Source organism: Crocuta crocuta, unplaced genomic scaffold, assembly GCF_008692635.1.
Source record: "Crocuta crocuta isolate KB4526 unplaced genomic scaffold, BGI_CrCroc_1.0 scaffold246, whole genome shotgun sequence".
Lineage (NCBI taxonomy): Eukaryota > Metazoa > Chordata > Mammalia > Carnivora > Hyaenidae > Crocuta > Crocuta crocuta.
Genome location: NW_027531902.1, coordinates 3,747,347 through 3,770,765, shown reverse-complemented (window position 1 = coordinate 3,770,765; position 23,419 = coordinate 3,747,347). Strand labels below are relative to the sequence as shown.

Sequence of the window (23,419 nt, the reverse complement as noted above, 5' to 3'; positions counted from 1 at the left end):
GCCCTGCCAAAGTCCCGCATGATGAAGCCAGGACAAATGCCACACACAATTCACAGCCATTGCTGAAGCAGAGGGAAGAGGAACACTGGGTCAGCCCACCAGGGCCATCTGATACCATGTTAACTGGGGGGAAGGAATCCCTTTAAAGTCCCAAGCTACTAGGGAGAGACCCTTGTCATCTCTCCTAGATTCTCTCCTGAACAATCTCAGACATTTAGCTAAGAACCTAGCATGTGCCAGGTACTCTGTTAGGGCTGAGGTGATCCACACCCGGCAGCCCTGGGGTTCAGGCTGTCCCTACTGCCCAGAATGACTACTGGACCTGGGGAAGAGGGGACAATTATCCTAGGACAAGCTTCGTGGCCAGGAGTCTCTGGGCTCCATGTGTCGCAGTGAATAAGTGAGTGGGCATATGTGTTAGCAATGACCTTCAGCTTGGGCAATCCTAGTCATCTGTCCATTAAGTAGCAATCTGTAGCAACTTTGATCAAGGACACCACGTGGGTATTCACAAGAAGGGAAAGGAGAGGAGTTGTGAGGAGAAACGTTTGTTGCTCTCTGGCCTCAGTGTAGGCAGATCCACACATATTGCCTCCAACTGCAGCAGGCTGGCAGGTTTGGACCCATTAGCCAAATGTGGAAGCAGCCTTGGAAAAGCCCAGGTACTCAGCTAGTTAACTGGATGACATCAGCTACAGATCGGGAGGGATATAGGTTAGGTGTAGCTCACTGGTCAAGGTGGACCCTTCACAAAGCTCCCCCACTTAAGTCAGCCAAACAAAAACTCATCCTCAAGCACCAACCTTGGCCCCAGGGTTGCAACACAGAGCTGCCGAACTTAGAACGGTGGTGCTGTCATGGCTGGGACGCCAGAAGTGAACGGTAGCCGACCCAGAGCAGCCATAGTCTTTGTAGTTCACCAGGGCATTGCATGCTGGGAGCTGTGTGTGCTGCTGGCAAAAGGGAATTCTGGGAATTGTAGTCCCTGGTGCTCTTAGAGTATTCTGGGAGGTGTGGTCTCAAGGCACTCAACTGGCCTCTTGTCACGTGCTGCAGTTGAGTTTACCCTTAGATAATATTACAGCCTCAAACACCCAAAGGGCCTCCTAGCAAACTGCCTCTAATCCCTTGTCTGGATGGAGCTGAGTGGGGCAAGGAGTGGTCAGGAGTTTGGCCTGGAACAGGGCCTATCCTGGAGCTGAGCCTTAGAAGGCTGTGCCGTAGATCCGGTTTCTGGCCATGCTGCAGGCAGCGCCAGGCATAAGGACCCCGGCAGTTAGTTAGAGATCCCGGCCTTGGCTGACGTCACCATCATGCCTTTTCTGTCGTTTCTGTCCTATGACTTAGGAACCTGCCTGATGTATCTGCTGCAGACTTCGATAAGGTTGATCTGACCCGGTTCAAGTGGATCCACATTGAGGCAAGTCCTGCCCTACTTGTGCTTTGAGGGCCTCAACCTGCCAGCCCCTCCTCATATTTTGCCTTCTTCTTAGTTTTTTTGAACCATGAAGTACCTTAGAGATACATGAATCCAAGTCCCCTCATCCCCTCTCCATTCTTCTTTATGATTTCAAGTAGGAAACTAAGGCCCAGAAAGATTGGGTGACTAACTCAAGGTCACATAGCAAGGTGTAGGCACCAGAAACAGGATCCATGCTTTCTGTGTTACAGACTGCCCACCTCCTCTAGACTCTGAGAAGTCCCAAGTTCTAATTCTGGCCTTGTGATTTAATTACTGTAGGTCCTTAAGAAAGTCTCTCTTTTATTCTTTTGTCTCCTCATCTGTGAAATGTGAAATGGGGGGGGGGGCGCTGGTCAATAAGGTCTCCAAGGTCCGTGACTGCTCTAGAATTTTGAAACTTAGAATGGAGTTCCAGCCCAGCCTCCCCCCTCCACTACCCCGCTGGCCCCACACCCTGCCTCCCCTCACCTAGAATTCCAGCAGGGAGGGAAGAATGAGCCAGATTAGCCAGATCCCAGCTGGTCCTGAGCTGCCCCGCCCCGCCCCCTCCCCCAGGGCCGGAATGCATCGGAGCAGGTGAAGATGCTGCAGCGGATAGACCGGCACAATGCCAGGCAGCCTCCAGGTCAAAAGATCCGAGTGTCCGTGGAAGTGGAGAAGCCCCGAGAGGAGCTGTTCCAGCTGTTTGGCTATGGAGACGTGGTGAGTGGCCCACGCAGCGTCCCCTTGCCACATCCAGCTAACCTGGGCCTTAAGGGGAGCCAAGTGTTCCCTTGTTCTGGAATGGCTTGGTGTCATTGGCAGGCAGGGGGCAAAGAGGCAGGTCCCCAGCTTCGGACTCCCGTGCAGGCGCGTAGGTGTGAGAGTAGTCAAGGCAGGGCTACTACAGCCGGCCTCGGAGCACCCTGCGTGGGCGGGAGCACCTTGCGTGGGTGCACCTCCTCCCTGGGCCTCCTCAGTCTTTCCTTCTGTCAAATGAAGGAATAGGACAGATCTCCCAGGTGGGTGGCAGGCTGTGGGGGCCACTGAGGGGTGAGGGAGGATGGGAAGGGGACTTGCGTGGGGTAAGTTTGGGCATTCCTGGGATGGAAATGAAGTCTGAACGACAATCCTGGCATCATAACCTGCACTGGTTGGGCCCCCACCGTGGCTGTACCGAGGGGTGGGTGCCTGAGCCACACCCTGGCTTTTTATCTGGTGGGGGTGGAGCTCAGCTGAGGTATTTTATAACAAAACCCCCTGGAAGTTCTAATGTGTAGCTGGTGTTGAGGAAGCTCTACAACCTCCTGCACCTTTGTTCTAATAGGCGGAGAAACTAGCCCCCGAGGTCATAGTTGCGTTAGGAAAAACAAAACAAAGCAATACGCTCTCGAGAGCCCGAGGTGTAACGTGGCAGTGGTCGCTTTCACCGCAAGATGGCGCTCAAGGCTCGCTGTGGGTTTTCAATTGCAGGGACACCCGTAGCTCTAGATCAAGTAAACCAGGTGGTGGCCACGTTGGAGGAGTGACATTACACTGTGGGGGCAATGCTAGGCTGCTGGTGGTGAGGGACTGAGCCGGGACTAGGGCTGGGGTGACCGTCAGCCTGTCTTCCACTGCCCACAGGTGTTTGTCAGCAAAGATGTGGCCAGGCACTGGGGGTTCCAGTCAGCGGTGGAGGCCCTGAGGGGCTTGTATGGTCACGTGAGGAAAGGGTGAGCAGAGGGAAGCCAGGAAGAGGCCTTAGGAATGGAGAGTGAGTGGGCCTGGACACGGGGCTCTGCCCTGGGTGGGGGGGATGGGGAGGCTGGGGGCCAGGGTGGGCTGACAGCTGGCTGAGTGGAGGGCCTTGCAGGGCTACGCTGGTTTGCGCCTGGGCAGAGGAGGGCGCTGACGCCCTGGGCCCCGATGAACAGCTGCTGCACTCGGATGCTTTCCCTCCGCCCCGGGTGGTGGATACGCTGGGAGCCGGAGACACCTTCAACGCCTCTGTCATATTCAGCCTGGCGCAGGGTGAGTACCCCGGCAGGAGGCCCAGGGCTGAGGCCTGCCTCTGCCCAGAAGACCAGGCTCATGTAGCTATTTGTCCGTCCAGGGAAGACTATGCAGGAGGCCCTGAGATTTGGCTGCCAGGTGGCCGGCAAGAAGTGTGGCCTGCAGGGCTTTGATGGCATCGTGTGAACGGCCGGTGGCGGCGGGCACTGGCTTACCCCACCCACCTCCTTGGAAGCCGGCATCACCGGCACCATTGCCTTCGTCCCTCCATCCAGCCTGGCATCTGGGCTGCCCTGCTCCCTGGGCAGATGCAGGCCGTGGGAGGGTTCCACCTGTGTCTGCTGTCCCGCTCACGCTGCTGAGCCACAGAGGAAATAAATCTGCCCCTGAGCCACCTTCCTTCTGCCAGTCTGTTTGTCCTTGATGCCTCAACTGCTCTGGCTGGGGATTCCAGAGGCTTTGATACTACAGTTTTCACCCTCTTCTTCTCTATTCCCCAAATTAACCTCCTTGTCCCGAGGCCCAGAGGAGGGGCTGTCTACACCAGAGCAGGGTGGTGGGACTCAGACTAGCCTCCAGCTGTGCCCTTGGTGGTGGCCCAGTGTGTCTGGGAAGGAGGAGCCACAGGAGATGGGTAGAGACCAGGAGCCTTCCTGGCTGGGGGGGACATTTACGCCCTTGTGCCCCAGGGAACCTTCCAAATAATACTCCATTTGAAAATCTCCTTGGGGACCCTGGGCTCTCACAAGACTCCAGTCTTATGGCTCCAGGACCGTCCACACGTCTGAGCCAACCTGACAGGCCAATGGGAGCAGGGAGCCCACTTGGTGGTTTGGTGGTGCCTTCACAATCTAAAAATATCTCCCCCTGAATGTCCCAGAGGCAGAAAGCCCCACCCTTAGAGCTGCCTTGTAGTTAAGGCCAGTTTCAGCCACAAACATGTCCCAGGATAGTGTTGCTATCCCTGAGGGTGACCAGGCCTGAGGGCATATTGGAATTAGCCTGTTTTAACATGGGAGTTGGGGCAGGGTGTGTGAAGCCACAGAATGCTAAAGAGCATGGGTTTTGCAGTCTGACACACCTGAATTCAAATCTGCCACTTAACTAGCAGTGTCACCTTGGCTACATTACTGAATTTGGTCTTCCTCAATTTCCTCATCTGTCAAATGGAGCTAATTCTGCCTGATCATAGAGTTATTGCGAGGGTACAGTCAGACAACATATAAAATGTCCAGCATGATGCCTGGTACGGACCAGGCTCTCAACAAGTGGTAGTTCTTGTTAATGCTTTGGGCTGAGCGCATGCAGGGTGGTGGGGAAGACCTGCTCGGAGCTGCAGGAGGCTGCTGGCTGTGTGAACACCAAGGGAGGGGGAGGAGGGGCGCTTGGGCCCCAGGGAGAGGCTACACTCTCTTCCCCGGCTTGTCTGAGGCTGGGCTGGCTGTGTCCCAGCACCGTCCACGAGCACAGCGAAAGCTGAAGCCCCGCCAAGAGGCCGGGCCAGTCTCCAGCGCCCCGTTTCCCTGAGGTCAGGATGCGAGACCAGCAGGTAGGCGGCCTGAGTGGGTGAGTTCATTCAGTTCTTTATTGGTGGTCTGGGCCCTTTTAAAGCCACCCCTCAACTTAGGGTCTCCCTGAGCTGCACAGAAAGATCAAGAGGTGGTCCTCATTCCAGCACGTGCGCGCGCGTGTACACACACACACACACACACACACACACACTCACACCCTGGGGCTTATGTTCTGGTACCAAGGCTTCTAAGGATGCAGCCGTGTGTCCTCAAGGTTTATATCTCATCATTCTCGAGTTGAACAGCATGAATTTCAACCTCATTTGGGGTGTTCTTCGACTCCGGTGTTTCCCCCGGAAGTCCCTCTGCTTCCCTCCCAGTCTCCCTGGCCTCGGCCTGGCCCACAGCCTCCGCTCCAGGGCCTGGGGCTGCTCTTTCAGCCTCTGCCTGTCCCCCAGCCTCTGGTATAGGCTCCAAAGGCTCCCTTCTGGCCTCTCCCTCTCCCCCATCTTCTCCTCTAGGACCCAGGGCTTCCTGCGTTTCTTGTCTCCATGGGCTTTCAGCTAACTGGAACTGCCTCCCAGCATCTTGTGGCCCCAGAGGCTCTTTGGGCTCCGTGTGGCTTGGGGCCTCTCCTGGGAAGTTGATGAGCTCTGCAGGGCTCATGAGCCCATCCCCATTCAGGTCCTGTTTCTCGAGCACCTTGTCCACCACCAGGATCACCTGTGGAGGCACACAGTTGCCGTGGAGTCTACAGTGCACAGAGAAGTTCCCAGGAAGTTCCCATCCCTGCCATGCAGGGCTTTGGGCATTTCTTTTATAGCGCATTCACCAAAGGGGTCATGATGAAAAGACCCAAAGTCCCAAGAAGCTGCGTCTCCTTTGTGGGGAGAAGGCCTCCCCCCCCCGCCCCCCTCAGCTGGCAGGGCTTACCGGGTTGCCAAGAGGAAAATCAGCAGCTTCAGGGGCCAGAGCTGCGGTCAACATGGACAGCAGCTCCAGGCCATCCAGCTGCCCACTCTGGTCATAGTCGTGGAGGGCAAAGAGGTAGAGGAGAACTAATGGGGAGAAAGAAGCTGGATCAGAAGGGGCCGTGGGGACAGATGGAGGAAGCAGGGGGCCCCTGATGGTCAGGAGTCAGTCCTGGCTCTGCCGCCCTGAGCCCCACCCCACCCCCCACCCACTGGCCCCAGGGCCCAGCCCCTCACCCTGCTCCCGGCTCATGTGTTCCGGCTCCTCTTCCATCTTCTCCAGTCCCTGCAGGTAGTTCTGCAGGAGCCTGCCAGAAAAATGGGCAGTAAGCCCCAGAGAGGCCGGTCCGCAGAGCCCCCGCCCCCCCCACCTCCGCCCCGGGTCCAGCCCACTCACCGAAGCTGCTCCTGGCCTGGCTGGAAGGGGTTGCGCAGGGGCTGCTGCTGCAGGTCAGGATCCAGCCTGGAGGAAGGGGAGAGAGAAGGGCAGGCCTTGCAAAGAGCCTCTCTGTGCATCCAGCCGAGTAGCCTTCCACCCTCAAGCTCTCTGTAGAGTTCTGTCCCCAGACCCGAAGGGCATTGTCCTCTCAAATCCCCAAAGACCTGGTGGAAAGGAGGCCCTTCTGGTCTCGGAAGGAGNAGTCCTAACTGAGATGTTAAATGAAAACCCAAGTAAAACATCTGGCTAGACAGGCCAGATGAGGCCACACCGAGTAGATACAAGTTGGAGATCCAAGAAAACAGTGAGTGGGTGGACTGTGGTCACCCTTCTACTTTGGTGCCAGGCCCCAGGGGGCAGGTCTCTGGCTCAGTCCCGAGGCCCTGCCCAGTTTTTCACAGACCCGATTTGCTCCGCGACACAGGCTGGATTCTCTTTTCCCAGCTGAGGGCATATATGTTGGTTTTGGAATTTCAATCTCCTCAGGGTCTTTCTCAGGCCTTAAAGCTCATGACTCGCTCCCAGCTCTGAACGGGGCTACCCGTTTGCCCAAATCAGTCCAGACCTGTGAAGCCACGTTGCTGGCAGGAGCCGCTGCAGGGGCCTTTGGTGCCGCCGCCAGTCTTGCTGCAGCTCCTGTGTCTGTCCCTCCACCCTACCCGGCACATCCACTGTGTCATATTCATACCAAAACCCTTGAGAAAGATGCTCGCACAAAACAGAAATGCTATGCTAATGACCTCGATGTCTTTGGCGTTCCCACTAAGGGTCTTGATGAGAGGGCCGCAGCCTGTTCCCTGCCCACATGCCACCTCATGCCTCACACCCCATGGGAACGGAGCTCCTGGATCCCAGACGGACTGACCCCAGTGCACGTGTCCTGAAAGCCACTCCGCGAGGGGTGCTCTAACCTGCACAGAGGCTGCGGTACCTGGGCAGGGGGCGGGGCTCAGATACAGAGGTGAGGGAGCACCCCCCCATCTCCTGCCTCCCAGGGGGCCCACCACACCCCCTGGTTCCCCAGGGACTCTCTCCGTCCCGGCCCACAGCCCTGCCGTCTGAATCCCGTTACCTCCCGTTACCTCACGAGTCCATCCTTGGGAGCGGCCTGAGTCAGGGGCAGCAGCAGCACTAACAGTCTCATTGCCAAAGGTAACATCCTGGAAGTGGAACTAGGAACAGAGTTAGGGAGTCAAGGGGAAGGGTGTCTGCCCCAGAGTGGAGGATCGGCAGGTGAGGCAGGGGCACCTTCTCTCCCTGCCCCCACCTGCATCCCAGGTAACAGGACTCCTGCTCGGGGCAGACGCAAAGATGTCAGGGATCCCCTGTGGGATTCATTCAAAGTGAATCTCACCCCGGACCCCGTGTGGAAGGCGCCTGAAGCAGAGCAGCTGTGGTGGAAGCAGCAATTAGGGCAAGAGCCCCTCCCCACACCCAGCTCCCTCTCCCGCACCAGCCCCTGGGGTGCTCGGAGAAGTGCAATTTAAGTACATCTAATCTAGTCCAGTCACTCATTTTGCAGATGGAAACTAGCTCAGAGAGGTTAAGAAAAAGGCCAAATCAGAAAAGCAGAGGGATACAAAAAGACCAAGACTCACACAGAGGAAGATGGTTCGTGTGTATTTATTAAAACTCACCCAAGAACAAATCAGTAAAGGCTCAGTCTCCCTGCCACAGATCTAAACTCATGTAGGGACTGAAGCAAATCAGGGTCAAACCAACAGTGGCCCCAGGAACTAGTTACTAAATGCAGTTAGGAAATACCAATATAAAGGAAAAAACCGAAACTTCCCTTTAGACCTACATTGTGTAAGCCCACTGGCAACCCAATTACTTGGTTATATGAAAACAGTCAAATAGAGGAAGGATCCATCAAAAGCACAGAACATGAAGCTTTCTGATGAGTCCCAGGTGTGTGTATACGTCATATGAATTTCTGAGGAAGCACACACCCACTGCAGCTGAGGCCTGAGACCCTATCCCCACCTCTAGGAAGACAAATCACCTGGGCCAGAGGACCAGGAACCCTCTGAACCCCTCTGACTCCTTTGAAACGCTATTCTGGCTGGCACTGGATTTTCCTGGAGAAACGTTTCTAGCTTTCATCAGATTCTCAAAGCACTCCATGATTCTAATGAGGTTCAGAAGCACTGCAAGGTTGGACATCAACTTCCTAAGAGACGTGGGGTAGAGCAGGTGGGCATCTGGCCAATGGGGAGGTACTTGTGGGGAGCCTGGCTGGAGCCGTACAAGCAGAGCTGCCTTGAGGAAGAAGCAGCAAAACATGGAAGTCTACTAGAAGGTAAAGCAACTGAGAGGCACAGAAACGGTCTTTAGTTTTCTCGGCACACATGGCCCCTACCAGTATCGGGAGGCTGCATAGTTTATTGGTGTCCATAATCCCCAGTGGCCACATACGAAAGCTGGCTGGCAACACGAACCCTTGAGCTTTCTTGTTGTGCCCCAAAGAGAAGACAAGTCTTGGGCCCATCCAAGGGAGGCAGTGGGAACTGAGATCTCCATATCACCTGGGGGCCCTCAGGGGTCCAGATACATCTCAGTGAAAGGGTGGTCTGGAAAGATATCCAGACCTCCATGTCTGAGAATATGACAGTAAATGTTCCAAAGAAAGTAACTCCAAAGCTGGATCAAAATAGGAAGTATTTTTCCAAATGCATCGAGTTGGCAAGAAAGTAAGAAATTCTGAGTGCATAAGTCCAGTGAAAATGGTAATCCTGGAGGGAAATTGAGCTTGAAATCAGCTTTGCCAAACCAATTCCGGGTGAATTTGTACTATCAATCTGAGTGCTTTGTGCAACAGAGGAGCCCAGAGATAAGACCTGGACCCACATGGTGTGAGGACACTAATAGGAGATTCCCTGCGTAGTTGGGATTCAAACAGCCTGACTCCATCTAAGGGTGAACAGAAAGTAAGTGTGTCACAAAGAAGGGCAGCACAAATCTTGCCAGTCTTGACCTTGGTGCTGGGTAGAAGGGATAAAGTCTTCCCTGAGAATTTGTAACAAGCCTGCTTTAATGTGGGTTCAAGGCCTGAATTAATGCTATCTCTGTGGTTCAAAAACCTAAAGCAGATCATTTATATTTTAAGTGGTACCTGGATGATAGTACCTCCAGTTGACTAACAGAGGAAATTATTTTTGTCCATGAAACACAGCTCCAATCCCAGCCTCAAAGAAATTCCAATGGTAGAGTATCAATGAGCATGACCTTAGAGCCAGAAAGTCATAAGCATACGAGGAAATAAGACACTTTGAATGAGAGCCAGCTAACCGATAGTGGGTGAAACCAGACTTGCAAAAATTAAAGACATTGGAATAGTCATACAGAGAATATAAAGTATATTTAATATGTTTTAAGAAATCAAAGAGAAGTTTGAAACTATGTGAAAGGAATATGAACATAAGAATGACCAAGAAGATTTGAAGAAGAACCAAACATAACTTACAGAAATATAAAGAAAAGATGATTTTAAAATGCAGTGAGTGGGGTGCTTGCATGGCTCAGTCAGTTAAGCGTCTGACTTCAGCTCAGGTCATGATCTCACGGTTCATGAGTTTGAACCTCACCATCAGGCTCTGTGCTGACAGCTCAGATTCTGAGTCTCTCCCTGTGTCTCTTTCTCTGCCCCTCCCCCACCTGCACTCTCTTTCAAAATAAATAAATTTTAAAACAAGCAGTCAGAAAGAAAAGGTAAATCCCCAAAAGGAAGAATAATTAGACTGACAGCTGATTTCTCAACAGCAAGAGTGATGCCAGATTACAGTAGTAGTTTAATACATTGAAAAAGACGGGGGGCGGGGGGAAGATTGCCATTTTAGAATTCTAGCCTCAGCAAAATTATCNGGAAGAATAATTAGACTGACAGCTGATTTCTCAACAGCAAGAGTGATGCCAGATTACAGTAGTAGTTTAATACATTGAAAAAGACAGGTGTGGGAGGGGGAAGATTGCCATTTTAGAATTCTAGCCTCAGCAAAATTATCTTTCAAGAATGAGGTGAAGTAAAAACAATTTCAATAAACAACAAATTAGAGAATATGCCACTAACATTGCTCCAGTAAAGGAAATTGTAAGGGATCTGTTTCAGGAAAAAGGAAAGTGATCCCAGAAGGATTTGAAATGCAGAGGAAAATGGTGAGCAGAAAAGAAATCAGAAAGTATTTGGGAAAATATAAACAAACATAGACTGCCAACTATGTTAATATAGGGGGCAGAAAAGGTGGTGTGAGCTACAATATTGGACAACATTAAGATGTAAGGTAAGGATGGCTGTTTGGGAAGAGAGCAGACATACTGAGCAACTTTGTTAAATATGCATGTAAAAGTTTTCAGGATAACCACTAAAAAAATAGAAATGGAATGTATGACCTCAAACCACCAGAGGAAAAAATGAATGGAATTTTTTAAAAAATCAATTCAAAGAAAGGCAATAAAAGAGAAACAAGAAACTAAAAACATTAAAAAGGAAGGCAAGTAGAGGGATGCCTGGGTAGCTCAGTCAGTTAAGCATCCAACTCTTGATTTCAGCTCAGGTCATGATCTCACCGTCTCGAGATTGAGCCCAGTGTTGGGATCTGTGCTGGGCATGGAGCCTGCTTAGGATTCTCTCTCCCTCTGTCCCTCCCCTGCTTGCACACACATCAGCATTCTACCAAAAAAAAAAAAAAAAAAAAAGGAAGACAAATAGAAAGTATAAAAAATAAGACGACAAAAATATGTCTAAGTTTATCAGTAGTCATAACTATAAATTATTTAACTTCATCAGTTAAGAAATAGAAATAATCAAAATCCATACAAAACAAAACATAGTTATACGCAATTATCAGGAGATGAATCTAAAAAGTAAAGACACAGGTTGAAAGGAAAAGGATGGAAGAAGGATATAAAAAAACAAACATATTTAAAAGAATGTCATTACAAAATTCATAAAAATTGAATCCCATAGGAGGATAACATAATTCTGAACTTGTACTTGTCTAATAACATAACCTCAGAACCTCTAAAATAAAAACTGGCATAACACTACACACCTATTAGAATGGCCAAAATCCAGAACACTGACAACACCAAATACTGGCGAGGATGTGAGGCAGCAGGAACGGTCATTCATGGCTGGGGGAATCCAAAATGGCGCAGCCACTTTGGAAGCCACTTGGGCAGTTTCGTATAAAGCGAACTATATTCTCACCATACAATCTAGCAATCGCACTCCTTCATATTTACTGAAAGGAGCTGAAAAATTATGTCCACGCAAAAGCCTGCACACAGATGTTTATAGAAGCTTTATTCATAATTGCTAAAGCTTGAAAGCAAACAAGATAGCCTTCAGTAGGTGGATGGAGAAATAAATTGTGGTCTATCCAGACAATAGACTATTATTTAGGGCTAAAAAGAAATGAGCTATCAAGCCATGAAAAGACCCAGAGGAACTTAAATGAGTATTACTAAGTGAAAGAAGCCAATCTGAAAGGCTGTGCACTATATGATTCTGACTATATGACATTCTGGAAAAGGCTAAACTGTGGAGTCAGTCAAAACATCACTGGTTACTAGGGGCTGGGGTGGGAGGGATGAAAAGGAGGAGCACAGAAAATATTCAGGGCAGTGAAACTACTTCTGTGACACTATAATGATGGAGACATGTCATTACACATGTGTCCAAACCCACAGAATGGATACCACCAAGAGTGAACCCTAATGTAAACTATGGACTTTGAGTGGTGATATGTCCATACAGGCTCATGCATCATAAAAAGTGTATCCTCTGGTCTGGAATGTTGATAATGAGGGAGTTGTGCATGTGGGTATGGGGGAGGGGAGGTATACAGGAAATCTCTATACTTCCCTCTCAATTTTGCTGTGAACCTAAAACTACACTAAAAAAAAAAAGTCTTAAAAAAAAACAGGCAGAACTACAAGAAGAAAAGTCTAATCTGCCATCATGGTGGAGAATTTAACATACCTCATTTAGTATTTGAAAGATTAAGCAGACTAACATTAGTAAGAATGTAGAAGGTTGAATAAACCATTTAATGTGCCTGAGTTAAATGAACACACGAGAGGGGCCCCTGGGTGGCTCAGTTGGTTAAGCGTCTGACTTTGGCTCAGGTCACCTATGGTTCGTGGGTTTGAGCCCCATGTCAGGCTCTGTGCTGACAGCTAGCTCAGAGCCTGGAGCCTGCTTCAGATTCTGTAACTCCCTCTTTCTCTGACCCTCCCCTGCTCACGCTGCCTCTCTCTCTCTCAGAAATAAATAAAAACATTAAAAAAAATAAATGAATACACGAGAGACCCCCACTTCAATACCTTAGCAAATACATATTCTTCTCAATGCATATGGAATGTTTATAAAAACTGACAGGTAGTAGGCCAGCATGTATGGCTCAGTGAATATCAAAGAATCTGTCTCACACTGTATTATATGCCTAACATGCAATTACATTAGGAAGCAATAACAAAAATGATGTAAAAAATCTCACATATATGGAAACTTAGAAGGCACACTTGTATGTGGCTCAAAGAAGAAAACCATAATGGAAACTGTTAAATACTTAGAATCGGATAATACTGGGAAGACATGCGTGAAAACAAGATGTGGAGTGACTTAAAAGCATATATTAGAAGAAAGGGCTAAAAGTTAATGAGTTAAAGCTTCAAACTCAATAAGCTAGTAAAACAGAATAAACTAAGAAATGAAGTAATAAAAGATGGCAGAAATTAGGAATACGATAGAAAAGAGCAGCAAAGCCAAATACTGGTTGTTGTTGTTTTTTAAAATAATTGTTTAATGCTTGCTTGCTTGCTTATTTATTTATTTATTTATTTATTTTTGAGAGAGAGAGAGAGAGAGAGAGACAGCACATGAGTGGGGGGGGAGCAGAGAGAGAGGGAGACACAGAATCTGAAGGAGGCTCCAGGCACTGAGCTGTCAGTGCAGAACCCATGAACAGTGAGATCATGACCTGAGCCCAGATTGGAAGCTCAACTGACTGAGCCACCCAGGCGCCCCCACCACTGGTGTTTCTTTAATAGAACTAATACAAGGGCACCTGGGTGGCTCAGTCAGTTGAGCTTCCAACTCTTAATTTCAGCTCAGGTCATGATTCCAGGGTTGTGGGATCCAGCCCCGAGTTGGGCTCTGTGCTGAGCATGGAGCCTGCTTAAGATTCTCTCTCTGTCGCCCTCTGCTCCCTCTTCTCTAAAATTAAAAAAAATTTAAATTAAAAAAGGTACTAATTCAATAGACAAACCTCTGACAACTTGCATTAGGAACAATGAGAAAAGGTACAAATAAAATGAAAATGGGGACATAACTACAGAAACAGCAGAAATTTGAAAACTTCTCAGAGGATAGAGCTAATTTCCTAGAAAAACTTAGTAGCAAAACTGATGGAAAAATAAATAGCAAATCTTAATAGTCCTAGAACCATTAAAGAATTTGAATCAGTGAGGATTAACCTATGTCGCTTCAGGGACTACAGACTTGAAACCTATCTAGAGAGCAATCTGCAAATATGTGTTAATTGCCATGAAATTCTGATCCAATAACACTATCCTGAGGATTACACAGGGAAGAGCTCAAATGGAACAGAAACTACAAAGATATCTATAACTGTAACATAAATATTAGTCAAAGAAACAAATAGCCTGAATGTCTAGGATTTAGGCACTGGCTAAGCAAATCTCATTACAAGGCAGCAATAAAAATGATAAATACTGGGGCACCTGGGTGGCTCAGTGGGTTAAGCGTTCAACTTCGGCTCAGGTCATGATCTCACGAGGTTAGTTCGAACCTGGCATAAGGCTCTCTGCTGTCAGTATAGAGACTGCTTTGGATCCTCTGTTCCCCTCTCTCTGTCCCTCCCTGGCTTTCTAGCGCATGCGCATTCTCTCTCAAAAGTAAAACATAAAGAATGTAAATACTACAAACTCGTAAGTCTTAAAGGAAAAAATGGACAGACTTAAATATATCAAGGGTTGAAACTTCTGTATCATGAAGGACATGGTAAGTCAAGTACAACAGGACAAGTGAGGACTGGAGGGAAGTAGGGTTTCAACACCACCTGGGTTCTCAGCGGGGAGCTCTCGGCTGCCTGCCTCAACAGGGGGTGAAAGACACAAATCTCAAAAGAAAGTCCATAGAGACTAAGTGGAAATGCAAGAGCTGGAGGGGACTGTGCCTTAGCCAGGAGGGTTGGAGGGAAGGTCCTGCCCACAGGGCACCTGAGCACCCAGAAAACAATGGCTGAAGGAGGATATAAGGGAATGGGTCTAGTTCCTTATATGCATAGTGCTGCTGGGCTTTCCAGGGGGGTGGTGATGGCAAGGTTCAGCAGAGGGTTCCAGACTCTAAGGTGGAAGGCACATAATGGCTGAGAGGGCCCGCCGGCTAGAAGAGGCCAGAAGGAGAATGCCAGAAGGTAAAACCCCTGGGACCGGATGCCACATGGGTAGCACCAGACGTCAAAGACCTTTGTTGACAAAGACCAGGAGGCTGAAGATCTGTAGGGAAGGCATGTATAAGTATTAAGTTTGTAGAATGAAGATAAAGTTTATTTACTTCTTCAATATTTATTAAGCACCTACTGTATGTGAGGCACTATCTTATGAGATGATAGTATGAAGTAGAATTACTTATGCTTTGTTTTTCTTAAAGCTTGCAAATATATAAGTAGGAAAAGATACAAATGTTAGGCAATGATTAAGAGAATGAGAAACACAGAATTATCAGGCAGAGGTGGCACAGCCCACAGTTTGAGGGGAGGGGCCCTACCCTCAGGCTGCCTGAATCCAAATCCTGGCTCTGGAACACGGTAGCTGTGTGACTTCTGTGTTTCAGGTTCTCCATGTGTAATGTGAGGCAGATGTCTCATGGGGTGTGTAGTAAGGGGTAAATGACACAAGATTTTACACATCTTGTAAAATCCCATGCCTGGCTGTACAATAATGCCCTCTTCCTCTCCAGAAGTTTTCTTGGACTTCTCTGCAATGGCTTCACACATCCCCACCATCCAGGCCTGGATACCCTCAGACTGTGTTCCACATGCTACCCCACCCCCAGCCCCATCTGTTTCCTGCCAGGCCCTACAGGAGGCACTGAAGTAATTTAAATCCCTCAGAGCTGTCCAAACCTATTATCCAGGCTTAATGTGTCATCATCCACTACAAGCTGCCTTTTAGAAGAGCACTCTCTGGTGGCGGCAATTCAGGCATAAAGGGGAAGCACCCTCAGATCCCACCAAACTACTCACTCGTTAGGCGAAATGTGCTGCTTTGACAAAACATGTCTACAAATTCTTTGACACTTCTTCCCACAAAGGATTGAGTCGAATTTGCCCTTCCTTCTAGATGATCCGGACTTAGCCACTCACTCCTAATGAATAGCTGAAATGATGCTACGTGACTTTCAAGCGTAGGTCATTAAAGGTGACGCACAAGCTCGCACTTGTTCTGGTTCTCTCTCCCTCTCTCTGCCAATGTGCAGATATGCGCCTCTGAAACCCTGGGCTGCCATGGAGGAAGTTTGGCGACCCTGAAGCCCCCATGTGAAAGGACCGTGTGAAGAAACCACAGATAGGGAGAGGCCTGAGGCCCCCGACTGTTCTGGCCTTCAGCCACTCACACCTCCTCAGCCCAAGCACCGTCCGGGTGAGAGCACAAACTTTCAGCTTTCAGCTGATTCCGACCCCTGGCTTTCAAGGTGCCCCCTCTCACACTGAATGGAGCAGAAGTGTGTTTGTCTCCATAGCCCTGCCCAGACTGCACGCTCAGGAGCAAAGTCAAAGTCAATTGTTTTCAGCCACTTATTCCGAGGTGGTTTATTAAGTTGCCTTACTCTGCTCTGCTGTTACTATGTTGAAATTCTTTTTCTTTAAAAATATATTTGGTAATGTTTGTTTCTTTATTTATTTAGAGAGTGCAAGCAGGGGGAGGGGCAGTGAGAGAGGGTGAGAGAGAATCCCAAGCAAGCTCTGCACTGTAACTCACAGAACTGGAACCACGAGATCATGACCTGAGCCGAAATCAAGAGTCACCACTTAACCGACGGAGCTACCCAGGTGCCCCTCCATCTTGAAATTCTTAATTTCGCTTCTGTCCTGGGCCCTGAAAAGTATGTACCTGGCCCTGAACCCTGCCCCCGCGAATTACTAGTACTCTACTCCTCTTGGTTGTATGCATCCATCACAAGTATGTAGCTATTCAGTGTGTGTAGTGGACAGAGAACAGAGCTTTGGAACCAGCCAGGCCTAGGTTCAAATCCCAGCTCCACCACAGGCTGTCCTTACAGGCTGTCCTCCCTTATCTGCACGAGGGAGATAATACCAGTACTCATCTCACACGGTTACAGTGAATATCAAGTGCATAATGAAGTAGTTCTTGCACAAATTAATGCAGTAGCCTTTCTCTCGTCCCTGCCTCTGGTATCTTCTCCGTTTAAAGAACCCTCCATACCCACAGCACATTAATCTTCCTTAGCTAGAACTCCACTGCTCCAAAATCTTCAGTGGCACCCTATTTCTATTACACCCTATTTCCCCACCTTGGCATTCAAGGCCTTCTACAATTAGATATCAGTTTACCATTTTATGGTCATTTCTGATGCTCCATTACACTAATGCTCTGCTGCAAACAGAGGGGAGGCTCCCAAAATACTTCTCACTTTCACTTTGCAGTGCTTTTGCCCAAGCTGTTTACCCTCTACCTGGAATAACCCTGGGCCTTCCTGACAACCTTAGCGTTCTGATTAGAGTTCACGTCACAGACTTGAATAACTGCATGTGGACTGTTACTGTCATCCAAGTCATATTCTCAGAAGTTACGCTCCACACTGGCATTTTTAGTACAGATGACCCACCTCTATTGTTTAAAGGAAGTCAAGCTACCACACTTCAAGTAATGTGTAATGAGGTTGGTAAAATGTGATTTGTCCACACCTAAGACATTTCTCAGCATTTACAAAAGCTTTTGTAAGCAACAGAAGAAATAAAGCCATTATTGAACCACTGCCTGTCAAAGAAAAGTGTTCCTAATCATTTCCTATAACTACGATGCTCATAAACGTAATTTACTCTCATGACTTCGTGAAAGCCATTGCAACTCGTACCTCACAGTCGTGATGTAATAATAGTTATTCACATCCTTCACACACGCTCACATTCATACACTCCCATTCACAGTGACTCTGGGGCCTCAGATTTCTTCAAGCCTTGGCATCAGTGCGTGGGAGGAGAGCCCAGTCTTGGGGTCAGACCTCAGATCAAACCCCGCCCCTCCTTCCTGACAGTGTGGCCAAGGTGGGCATCTGAATCTCTCTGAGCCTGGAGCAACAGCAAGGGCCTGGGGAGGATGCGGTGGGATAATGTGCCTTAAATGACTGGTAGCCAGTGCATGCTCTCTGAGTATCTCCAGAGAATCTAGGATGTGGCAGGGCCTTTTATCTTGGGTAGCTGCCCATCCAGGGCACAGCTTTCTTCCACAGCATCCCTGTCTGTGGCCATTCAGTTCCTGCTTGACTTTCCAGGGCAGGAGTCTAGCATCCTATAGGGCATCCATCCCATTTCTGGCTGAGTCTAACTGTCCAAAAGTTCTTTTGAACCAAGTCCTCACCCTTAACTTATCCCTCTGGTGCCCCCTGGGCCTCCCAGGACACTCTCCTCCCCCCAAAAGAAGAGAGAGTGGCTTTACAGCCCAAAAGGTCCCACACCTGGGAGCTGGCCTCCGTCCTAACGCTTCCAGCTGGCTCCAGCTGGGGTCCCTCGCCAGCCCCAGCTTTTCTTCAACTGTCAAATGAGCATGAAACTCCTGCCAGCCCCCAACCTCCCTCCTAGGACGTCAGAGCCACAAAGGAGACCTGGGGGAAAGGTGGCCGGGGAGCCATGAGACCCCATCACCACACCTAGAGGGCTCGAGATTCGCTTTCCAGCCCCTTCCTCTCTACTCGCCCTCGGGGGTAACCTCCTCCCGGGAGCTGCCCCGAGGCTGGAGCTGCCGCTCCTTGCCCCCGTCCGCGCCGAGGNCCCTCTGCCGCCCGCCCGGGGCTTCCTCCCCGAGGCCCCGGCGCGTGCGCGCGGGCGCCTGTGTCTCTGTGAGAGAGACAGGACCAGACACCTAGAGAGATAGCCGGCGGTGCTGGTGTTGAGAAGCACGTGTAGCCGTGGTGCTGCCGGTGCCGGCACCCAGCTGTGTGTATGACAAGACAGAATGTAACTGTTAGTGTGACCGTGACTAGTGTATGTGGCTGTGTGTGAGGCACCTGTGACAGTAGGGGTATTTTGTGTGACTGTGTATCCAGAGTGACAGCATGGCCCTGAGAGAGTATGGCCCGTGTGGGAATGATTGGTGTGACAGGAGAGGACAGTAGTGGTACATGTGTAAGGGAATTTGGTCGAACTCTTTCCTTGAGTTGTTTGTGATGCTCAAATGACAGCTGTGACTGCTGGTCTCCAGGGAGGGTGTCATTGTGTGGCTGTGACCGCGTGCATCACTGACAAGCGGCTCCATATGAGACATGGTGGGCGAGAGGGCTGGGAAAAGTGTCATCTTAAGGGGGATGGTGGCAGTCATTTGCCAGCAGTGTCACCCACTCAAAATGGAGTGTCACCTACTTTTGTCACAATGATCAATTCCTCCTAGGCTTCAGACTACATCCTCACCCACTGGCCCAAGGACTTAGTTCTTTCTTTCTTCTATTTATTTTGTGAAAGAGAGAGCACGTGGGTGTGCATGCATGAGCAGAGGAGGGACAGAGAGAGAGGGAGAGAGAAAATCCCAAGCAGCCTCCACGCTGTCATCACAAACTGCAAGATCATGACCTGAGCTGAAATCAAGAGTCAGACACTCAACTGGCTGAGCCACTCAGGCGCCCCACAAGGACTTAGTTCTTCAAAGGAGTAACTTCTTATCCCTTCAGAATCTTCAATTTCTCCGTCTCTGCCAGCTCCTTCCAACTGGTATCTATCAGAAAAAAAACGGACTCTCATCAAAGTCACCCTGTCGTCCTTCCTATGGTGGACATCGCTAGACACTCCCCCTTTGTTTTGTTTTGTTTTTTTTTTTAATATTTGTATTTCTAGGAGAGAGAGAGAGACAGCATGAGCAGGGGAGGGTCAGAGAGAGAGGGAGACACAGAATCTGAAATAGGCTCCAGGCTCTGAGCTGGCAGTCAGTACAGAGCCCAACACGGGGCTCGAACCCACGAACCACGAGATCATGACCTAAGCGAAAGTCGGAAGCTTAACTGACTAAGCCACCCAGGCGCCCCTGGACACTCCCCCTTTGAATTATGGTATCCACTGTTTCAGCAACACCATCTTCTCCCTCTATTCTTTTCTTCTTCATTTTCTTTTTGCATCAGAGTTCCCCTGGGCTCTCTCCTCACTCCCAATCTCATGTGTTCATTTGTTCATGTTGCTTCCATCACTATCTGTTATGGGCTGAACTGAGTCCATCAAAAAGTCATATGTTGACATTCTAACCCCCAATACCTCAGAATGTGGCTTTTTTGGAAATAGGGTTGCTGCAGGCATAAGTAGTGAAAATGAAGCCATACTGGAAGAGGGTGAGCCCTCCCCCCCCACTCCAGTATGACTGGTGTCCACATAAAAAGGGGAAACTTGGGGGCACTTCAGTGGCTCAGTTGGTTAAGCATCAGGCTCAAGGCATGATCTCCGTTTGTAAGTATGAGCCTCAAGTTGGGCTTTGCACTGACAGTGCAGAGCCTGCCTGGGATTCTCTCTCTTTCCATCCCCTGCTCTCTCTCTCTCTCTTTTCAAAATAAATAAATTTTTTTAAAAAGGGCAAATTTGGGCGTAGACACATGCATGCACACGCGCGTGCACACACACACACACAAACAGCACGTAAGATGTAGTCAGCATCTTCATGTGAGGATGAACCTTCTCCATGCCAAGGAATGCCAGCAAACCACCAGAAGCCAGAGAAGAGACATGGAACAGAGTCTTCCTCCCAGCTCTCAGAAGGAACCAATCTTTCTGGCACTTTGAAGTTGGACTTCTAGTCTCCAGAACTGTAAGACCATAGACTTCTGTTAAGACAGCCAGTATGTGGGGCGCCTGGGTGGCTTAGTCGGTTAAGCGTCCGACTTTCGCTTAGGTCATGATCTCGCGGTTCGTGGGTTCGTGGGTTCGAGCCCTGCGTTGGGCTCTCTGCTGCCAGCTCAGAGCCTGAAGCCTGTTTCGGTCTGTGACTCCCTCTCTCTCTGACCCTCCCCTGCTCACGCTCTCTCTCTCTCCTAGAAATAAATAAAACATTAAAAAAAAAAAAAAAGACAGCCAGTATGTGGTACTTTGTTGTGGCAGCCCTGAAAACTGATATGTATCACTTAAATGCTGATGATGGCCAAATCTCAAATTCCAATCTTCAAGCCCTAGGCTTCTCCAGAAATTGAACCTCCTCAAATTTGTGCCTAGATTTTAACTTATAAAGGTGACTGAGTGACAACATGGGGAGGTCAATGTCACGGAAAGAAAAGTTTAGTGTTCCAGTTATCCTGGAAATGAGAGGCACAGCTCACTACACAGGGTGACCGGGGGAAGCCCCACTGGGCTCTACGTGGGCAGAAAGGAGCAAGGAGGAAGGCGTTGGCTGAAGCCTTTATTAAGTGGGAAAGGCAAGGCAGGGCAAGGTAGACAGTTTAGGATTGGCTAGTTGGAGTCATTCAGGCAGGCGTTGGGACACTGGGACTGTCCCTAGTTATCTGATACCTGACCCTGGGTTGATTTAGGACAGGGGAAATATTGGCTCATTGTGTGAGATTTAGATAAAAGAAGTGGCTCAGAGTATGGGCTCTGGATTGCAGGCGAAATGTCAACTTTGGCTGTTAGTTTGGCCCTGTGACTAATGGATGCCAAATAGACAAATACACAATCTAAGAAAATGCAATTCGAACACCTACCAGCACCCTAACCTCCCTATGTGTCTGAGTCAAAATGCATCCTCCTCCTCAAACTTTCCCATCCCCCAGTTTCCTCAACCCAGAGACTGGTACCGCCATGCATCCCTGAGTCATAGTGTCAAAAACCTGGGAGTCCCTCATGATTTCTCCTTCTCTCTCAACCTCCAACCTGCCAAGTCCTATTCTATTCTGCCTCCTCTCTTAAAGATCTTCACTCGTCTCCCAAGCGTCCTCCAGTCCAGGCAGCCATCTGCCAGGCCAAAGTACTGTTAACAGCCTCCTAACTGGCCTGTTTCCATTCTCATCCTCCTCCAATGCATTCTCCAAGTCGCCTGAATGATTATTCGAAAACATAACCATGGCCATGTTGCTCACACCTTTGTAAAACTCTCTGATGGTTTCCTCCCAACCTTAGTTTAAACTCTCACATCCTTTGTGTTGCTGCTCACAGCCGGATTCTTGACCATCTCATATGCTCCAGATGCACCAGATTTCTTTGGGTTCCTCTAAGAAGTCTCTCACATCCAGGCTTTTGCTTATGCTGTTTCTGCTCCCAGAACAACTATTCTCTTCCCACCTCTCCTTTGCCTGGGAAACTCCTACTCAATCTTCGGTTTCACCTTAAATGTATCATCATCATTTAACATCCAGGTACACTTTCTCTGACCCGTGGAGTTTGGGTACCCTCAGTGCGCCCACTGCAGCTAGCACTTCCCTTATCTAGCCCTGTGCCCTATCACAGGGGTTCAATCCTGACTACACATTTGAATCTTCTGGAGAACTTCTCAGTTATGCTGATACCTAGGGTCCTTTCCAGACCAACTACAGCAGGGGGTGAGGCCTGGGTGCTGGTTGTTTTTAAAACTCCCTGGTGAGGCACACCTGGTGGCTCAGTTCAATGGCTGACTTCGGCTCAGGTCATGATGTCATGGTTCATGAGTTCAAGTCCCACATCAGGCTCTGTGCTGACAGCTCAGAGCCTGGAGCCTGCTTCAGATTCTGTGTCTCCCTCCCTCTCTGCCCCTCCCCTGCTCACACATTGTCTCTCCCTCTCTCAAAAAAAAAAATTTTTTTTTAATGTTTTATTTATTTCTAGGAGAGAGAGAGAGACAGCGTGAGCAGGGGAGGGTCAGAGAGAGAGGGAGTCACAGACTGAAACAGGCTCCAGGCTCTGAGCTGGCAGTCAGCACAGAGCCCGACGCGGGGCTCGAACCCACGAACCGCGAGATCATGACCCGAGCGAAAGTCGGACGCTTAACCAACTAAGCCACCCGGGCGCCCCTCAAAAAAAAATTTTTAAATTAAAAACAAAAACAAAACTCCCAGATGATTCTAATCTTCAGTCAAGGCTGAGAACCACTGCTCTATTAGATTACTTACCTGTTTCCACATTCCAGTGATGAAAGAGAATAGTGTTCCACGGGTAACCCAACTGCCTGGTACAAAGCAGGGATGAGTACATATCTACTGTACTTACTTGACAGGGATTATGAAAGATGATGTAGAGTGATGGTGTGTGTGACTTTATCCTGTGGATGTGTGTGTGTGTGTGTGTGTGTGTGAGACTCTACGTGGAATGCCATTCACTCAATAGCTGAAACCTATGTGACAGAGTGAGTGTCACAGTGTGAATGGCTGTGTCCAGCGTGGGAAGACTACTGTGAATGGCGGAACACTGTAGGACGGCAGGGCGTCACAAGGTGAGTGGCCACGTCCTGAACGTGAAGGTCACAGTGAACGGCTGGACCGTGTGAAAGGGCAGGATGTCACCAAGGAGAGGCTGTGTCCTGTGTGTCGGTGACTGGTTGGTTGGGGGACGGTGACCAAGCTAACTAGCGTGGCGGGGGCAGAGCTTGAGGAAGGCGATGGAGACGCCTCTCACCAAGATGGCAGCTGGGGGGAGGGTGGTAGTCCTCGCAAGGGGCGGCACCGCTAGTCGCCGCGAAGCGGAAGCAGGAGGCGCCCAGGCGCGCCTTGTGGGCCACAAGACCGAGAGGCCACCACAGGTAACTCGGATCAGCTAAACCCTGGGGGAGGCCCGGCCCCGCCCCTTGCCACGCCCGCCTCGGAGCCCAGCAGCGGCGGGCGGGGCGGGGCCCGGACCCCCTCTCGCCCCACCCCGCAGCG

At 49.6% G+C, this 23,419-nt stretch overlaps 3 protein-coding genes across 7 annotated transcripts in view; 2 read left to right on the top strand and 1 right to left on the bottom strand.

Annotated features, from left to right (window-relative positions):
* Window positions 1-3,835, top strand: part of KHK (ketohexokinase) — a 10,885-nt gene extending 7,050 nt beyond the window's left edge. For both annotated transcript variants that reach the window (XM_077774028.1, XM_077774030.1), the window contains 5 exons: window positions 1,348-1,420; window positions 2,018-2,164; window positions 3,068-3,156; window positions 3,297-3,454; window positions 3,537-3,835. In XM_077774028.1, the coding sequence (XP_077630154.1) occupies window positions 1,348-1,420; window positions 2,018-2,164; window positions 3,068-3,156; window positions 3,297-3,454; window positions 3,537-3,622 (553 nt within the window). In that variant the 3' untranslated portion in view covers window positions 3,623-3,835. The remainder of the gene's footprint in view (window positions 1-1,347; window positions 1,421-2,017; window positions 2,165-3,067; window positions 3,157-3,296; window positions 3,455-3,536) is intronic.
* Window positions 3,836-4,999: 1,164 nt separating this feature from the next.
* CGREF1 (cell growth regulator with EF-hand domain 1) lies at window positions 5,000-22,924 on the bottom strand. 3 transcript variants are annotated; one of them, XM_077774032.1, is made up of 6 exons: window positions 22,770-22,924; window positions 7,440-7,529; window positions 6,316-6,381; window positions 6,156-6,226; window positions 5,881-6,005; window positions 5,000-5,670 (listed from the first exon to the last, which is right to left on the bottom strand). In XM_077774032.1, exons 2-6 carry the CDS (start codon window positions 7,514-7,516, stop codon window positions 5,224-5,226), a joined length of 786 nt encoding a protein of 261 aa, XP_077630158.1. In that variant the 5' UTR covers window positions 7,517-7,529; window positions 22,770-22,924; the 3' UTR covers window positions 5,000-5,223. The 3 variants fall into 3 exon arrangements, with proteins under 3 accessions (XP_077630158.1, XP_077630159.1, XP_077630157.1); XM_077774033.1 differs by lacking the exon at window positions 22,770-22,924 and adding an exon at window positions 15,630-15,650; XM_077774031.1 differs by lacking the exon at window positions 22,770-22,924 and adding an exon at window positions 10,924-11,008.
* A 186-nt stretch (window positions 22,925-23,110) lies between these two features.
* Window positions 23,111-23,419, top strand: part of ABHD1 (abhydrolase domain containing 1) — a 5,747-nt gene continuing 5,438 nt past the window's right edge. Inside the window, exon 1 of one of the 2 annotated variants that reach the window (XM_077774024.1) lies at window positions 23,111-23,298. In XM_077774024.1, coding sequence (XP_077630150.1) covers window positions 23,158-23,298 — 141 coding nt within the window. In that variant the 5' untranslated portion in view covers window positions 23,111-23,157. The remainder of the gene's footprint in view (window positions 23,299-23,419) is intronic. The other variant, XM_077774026.1, reaches the window with a different exon arrangement.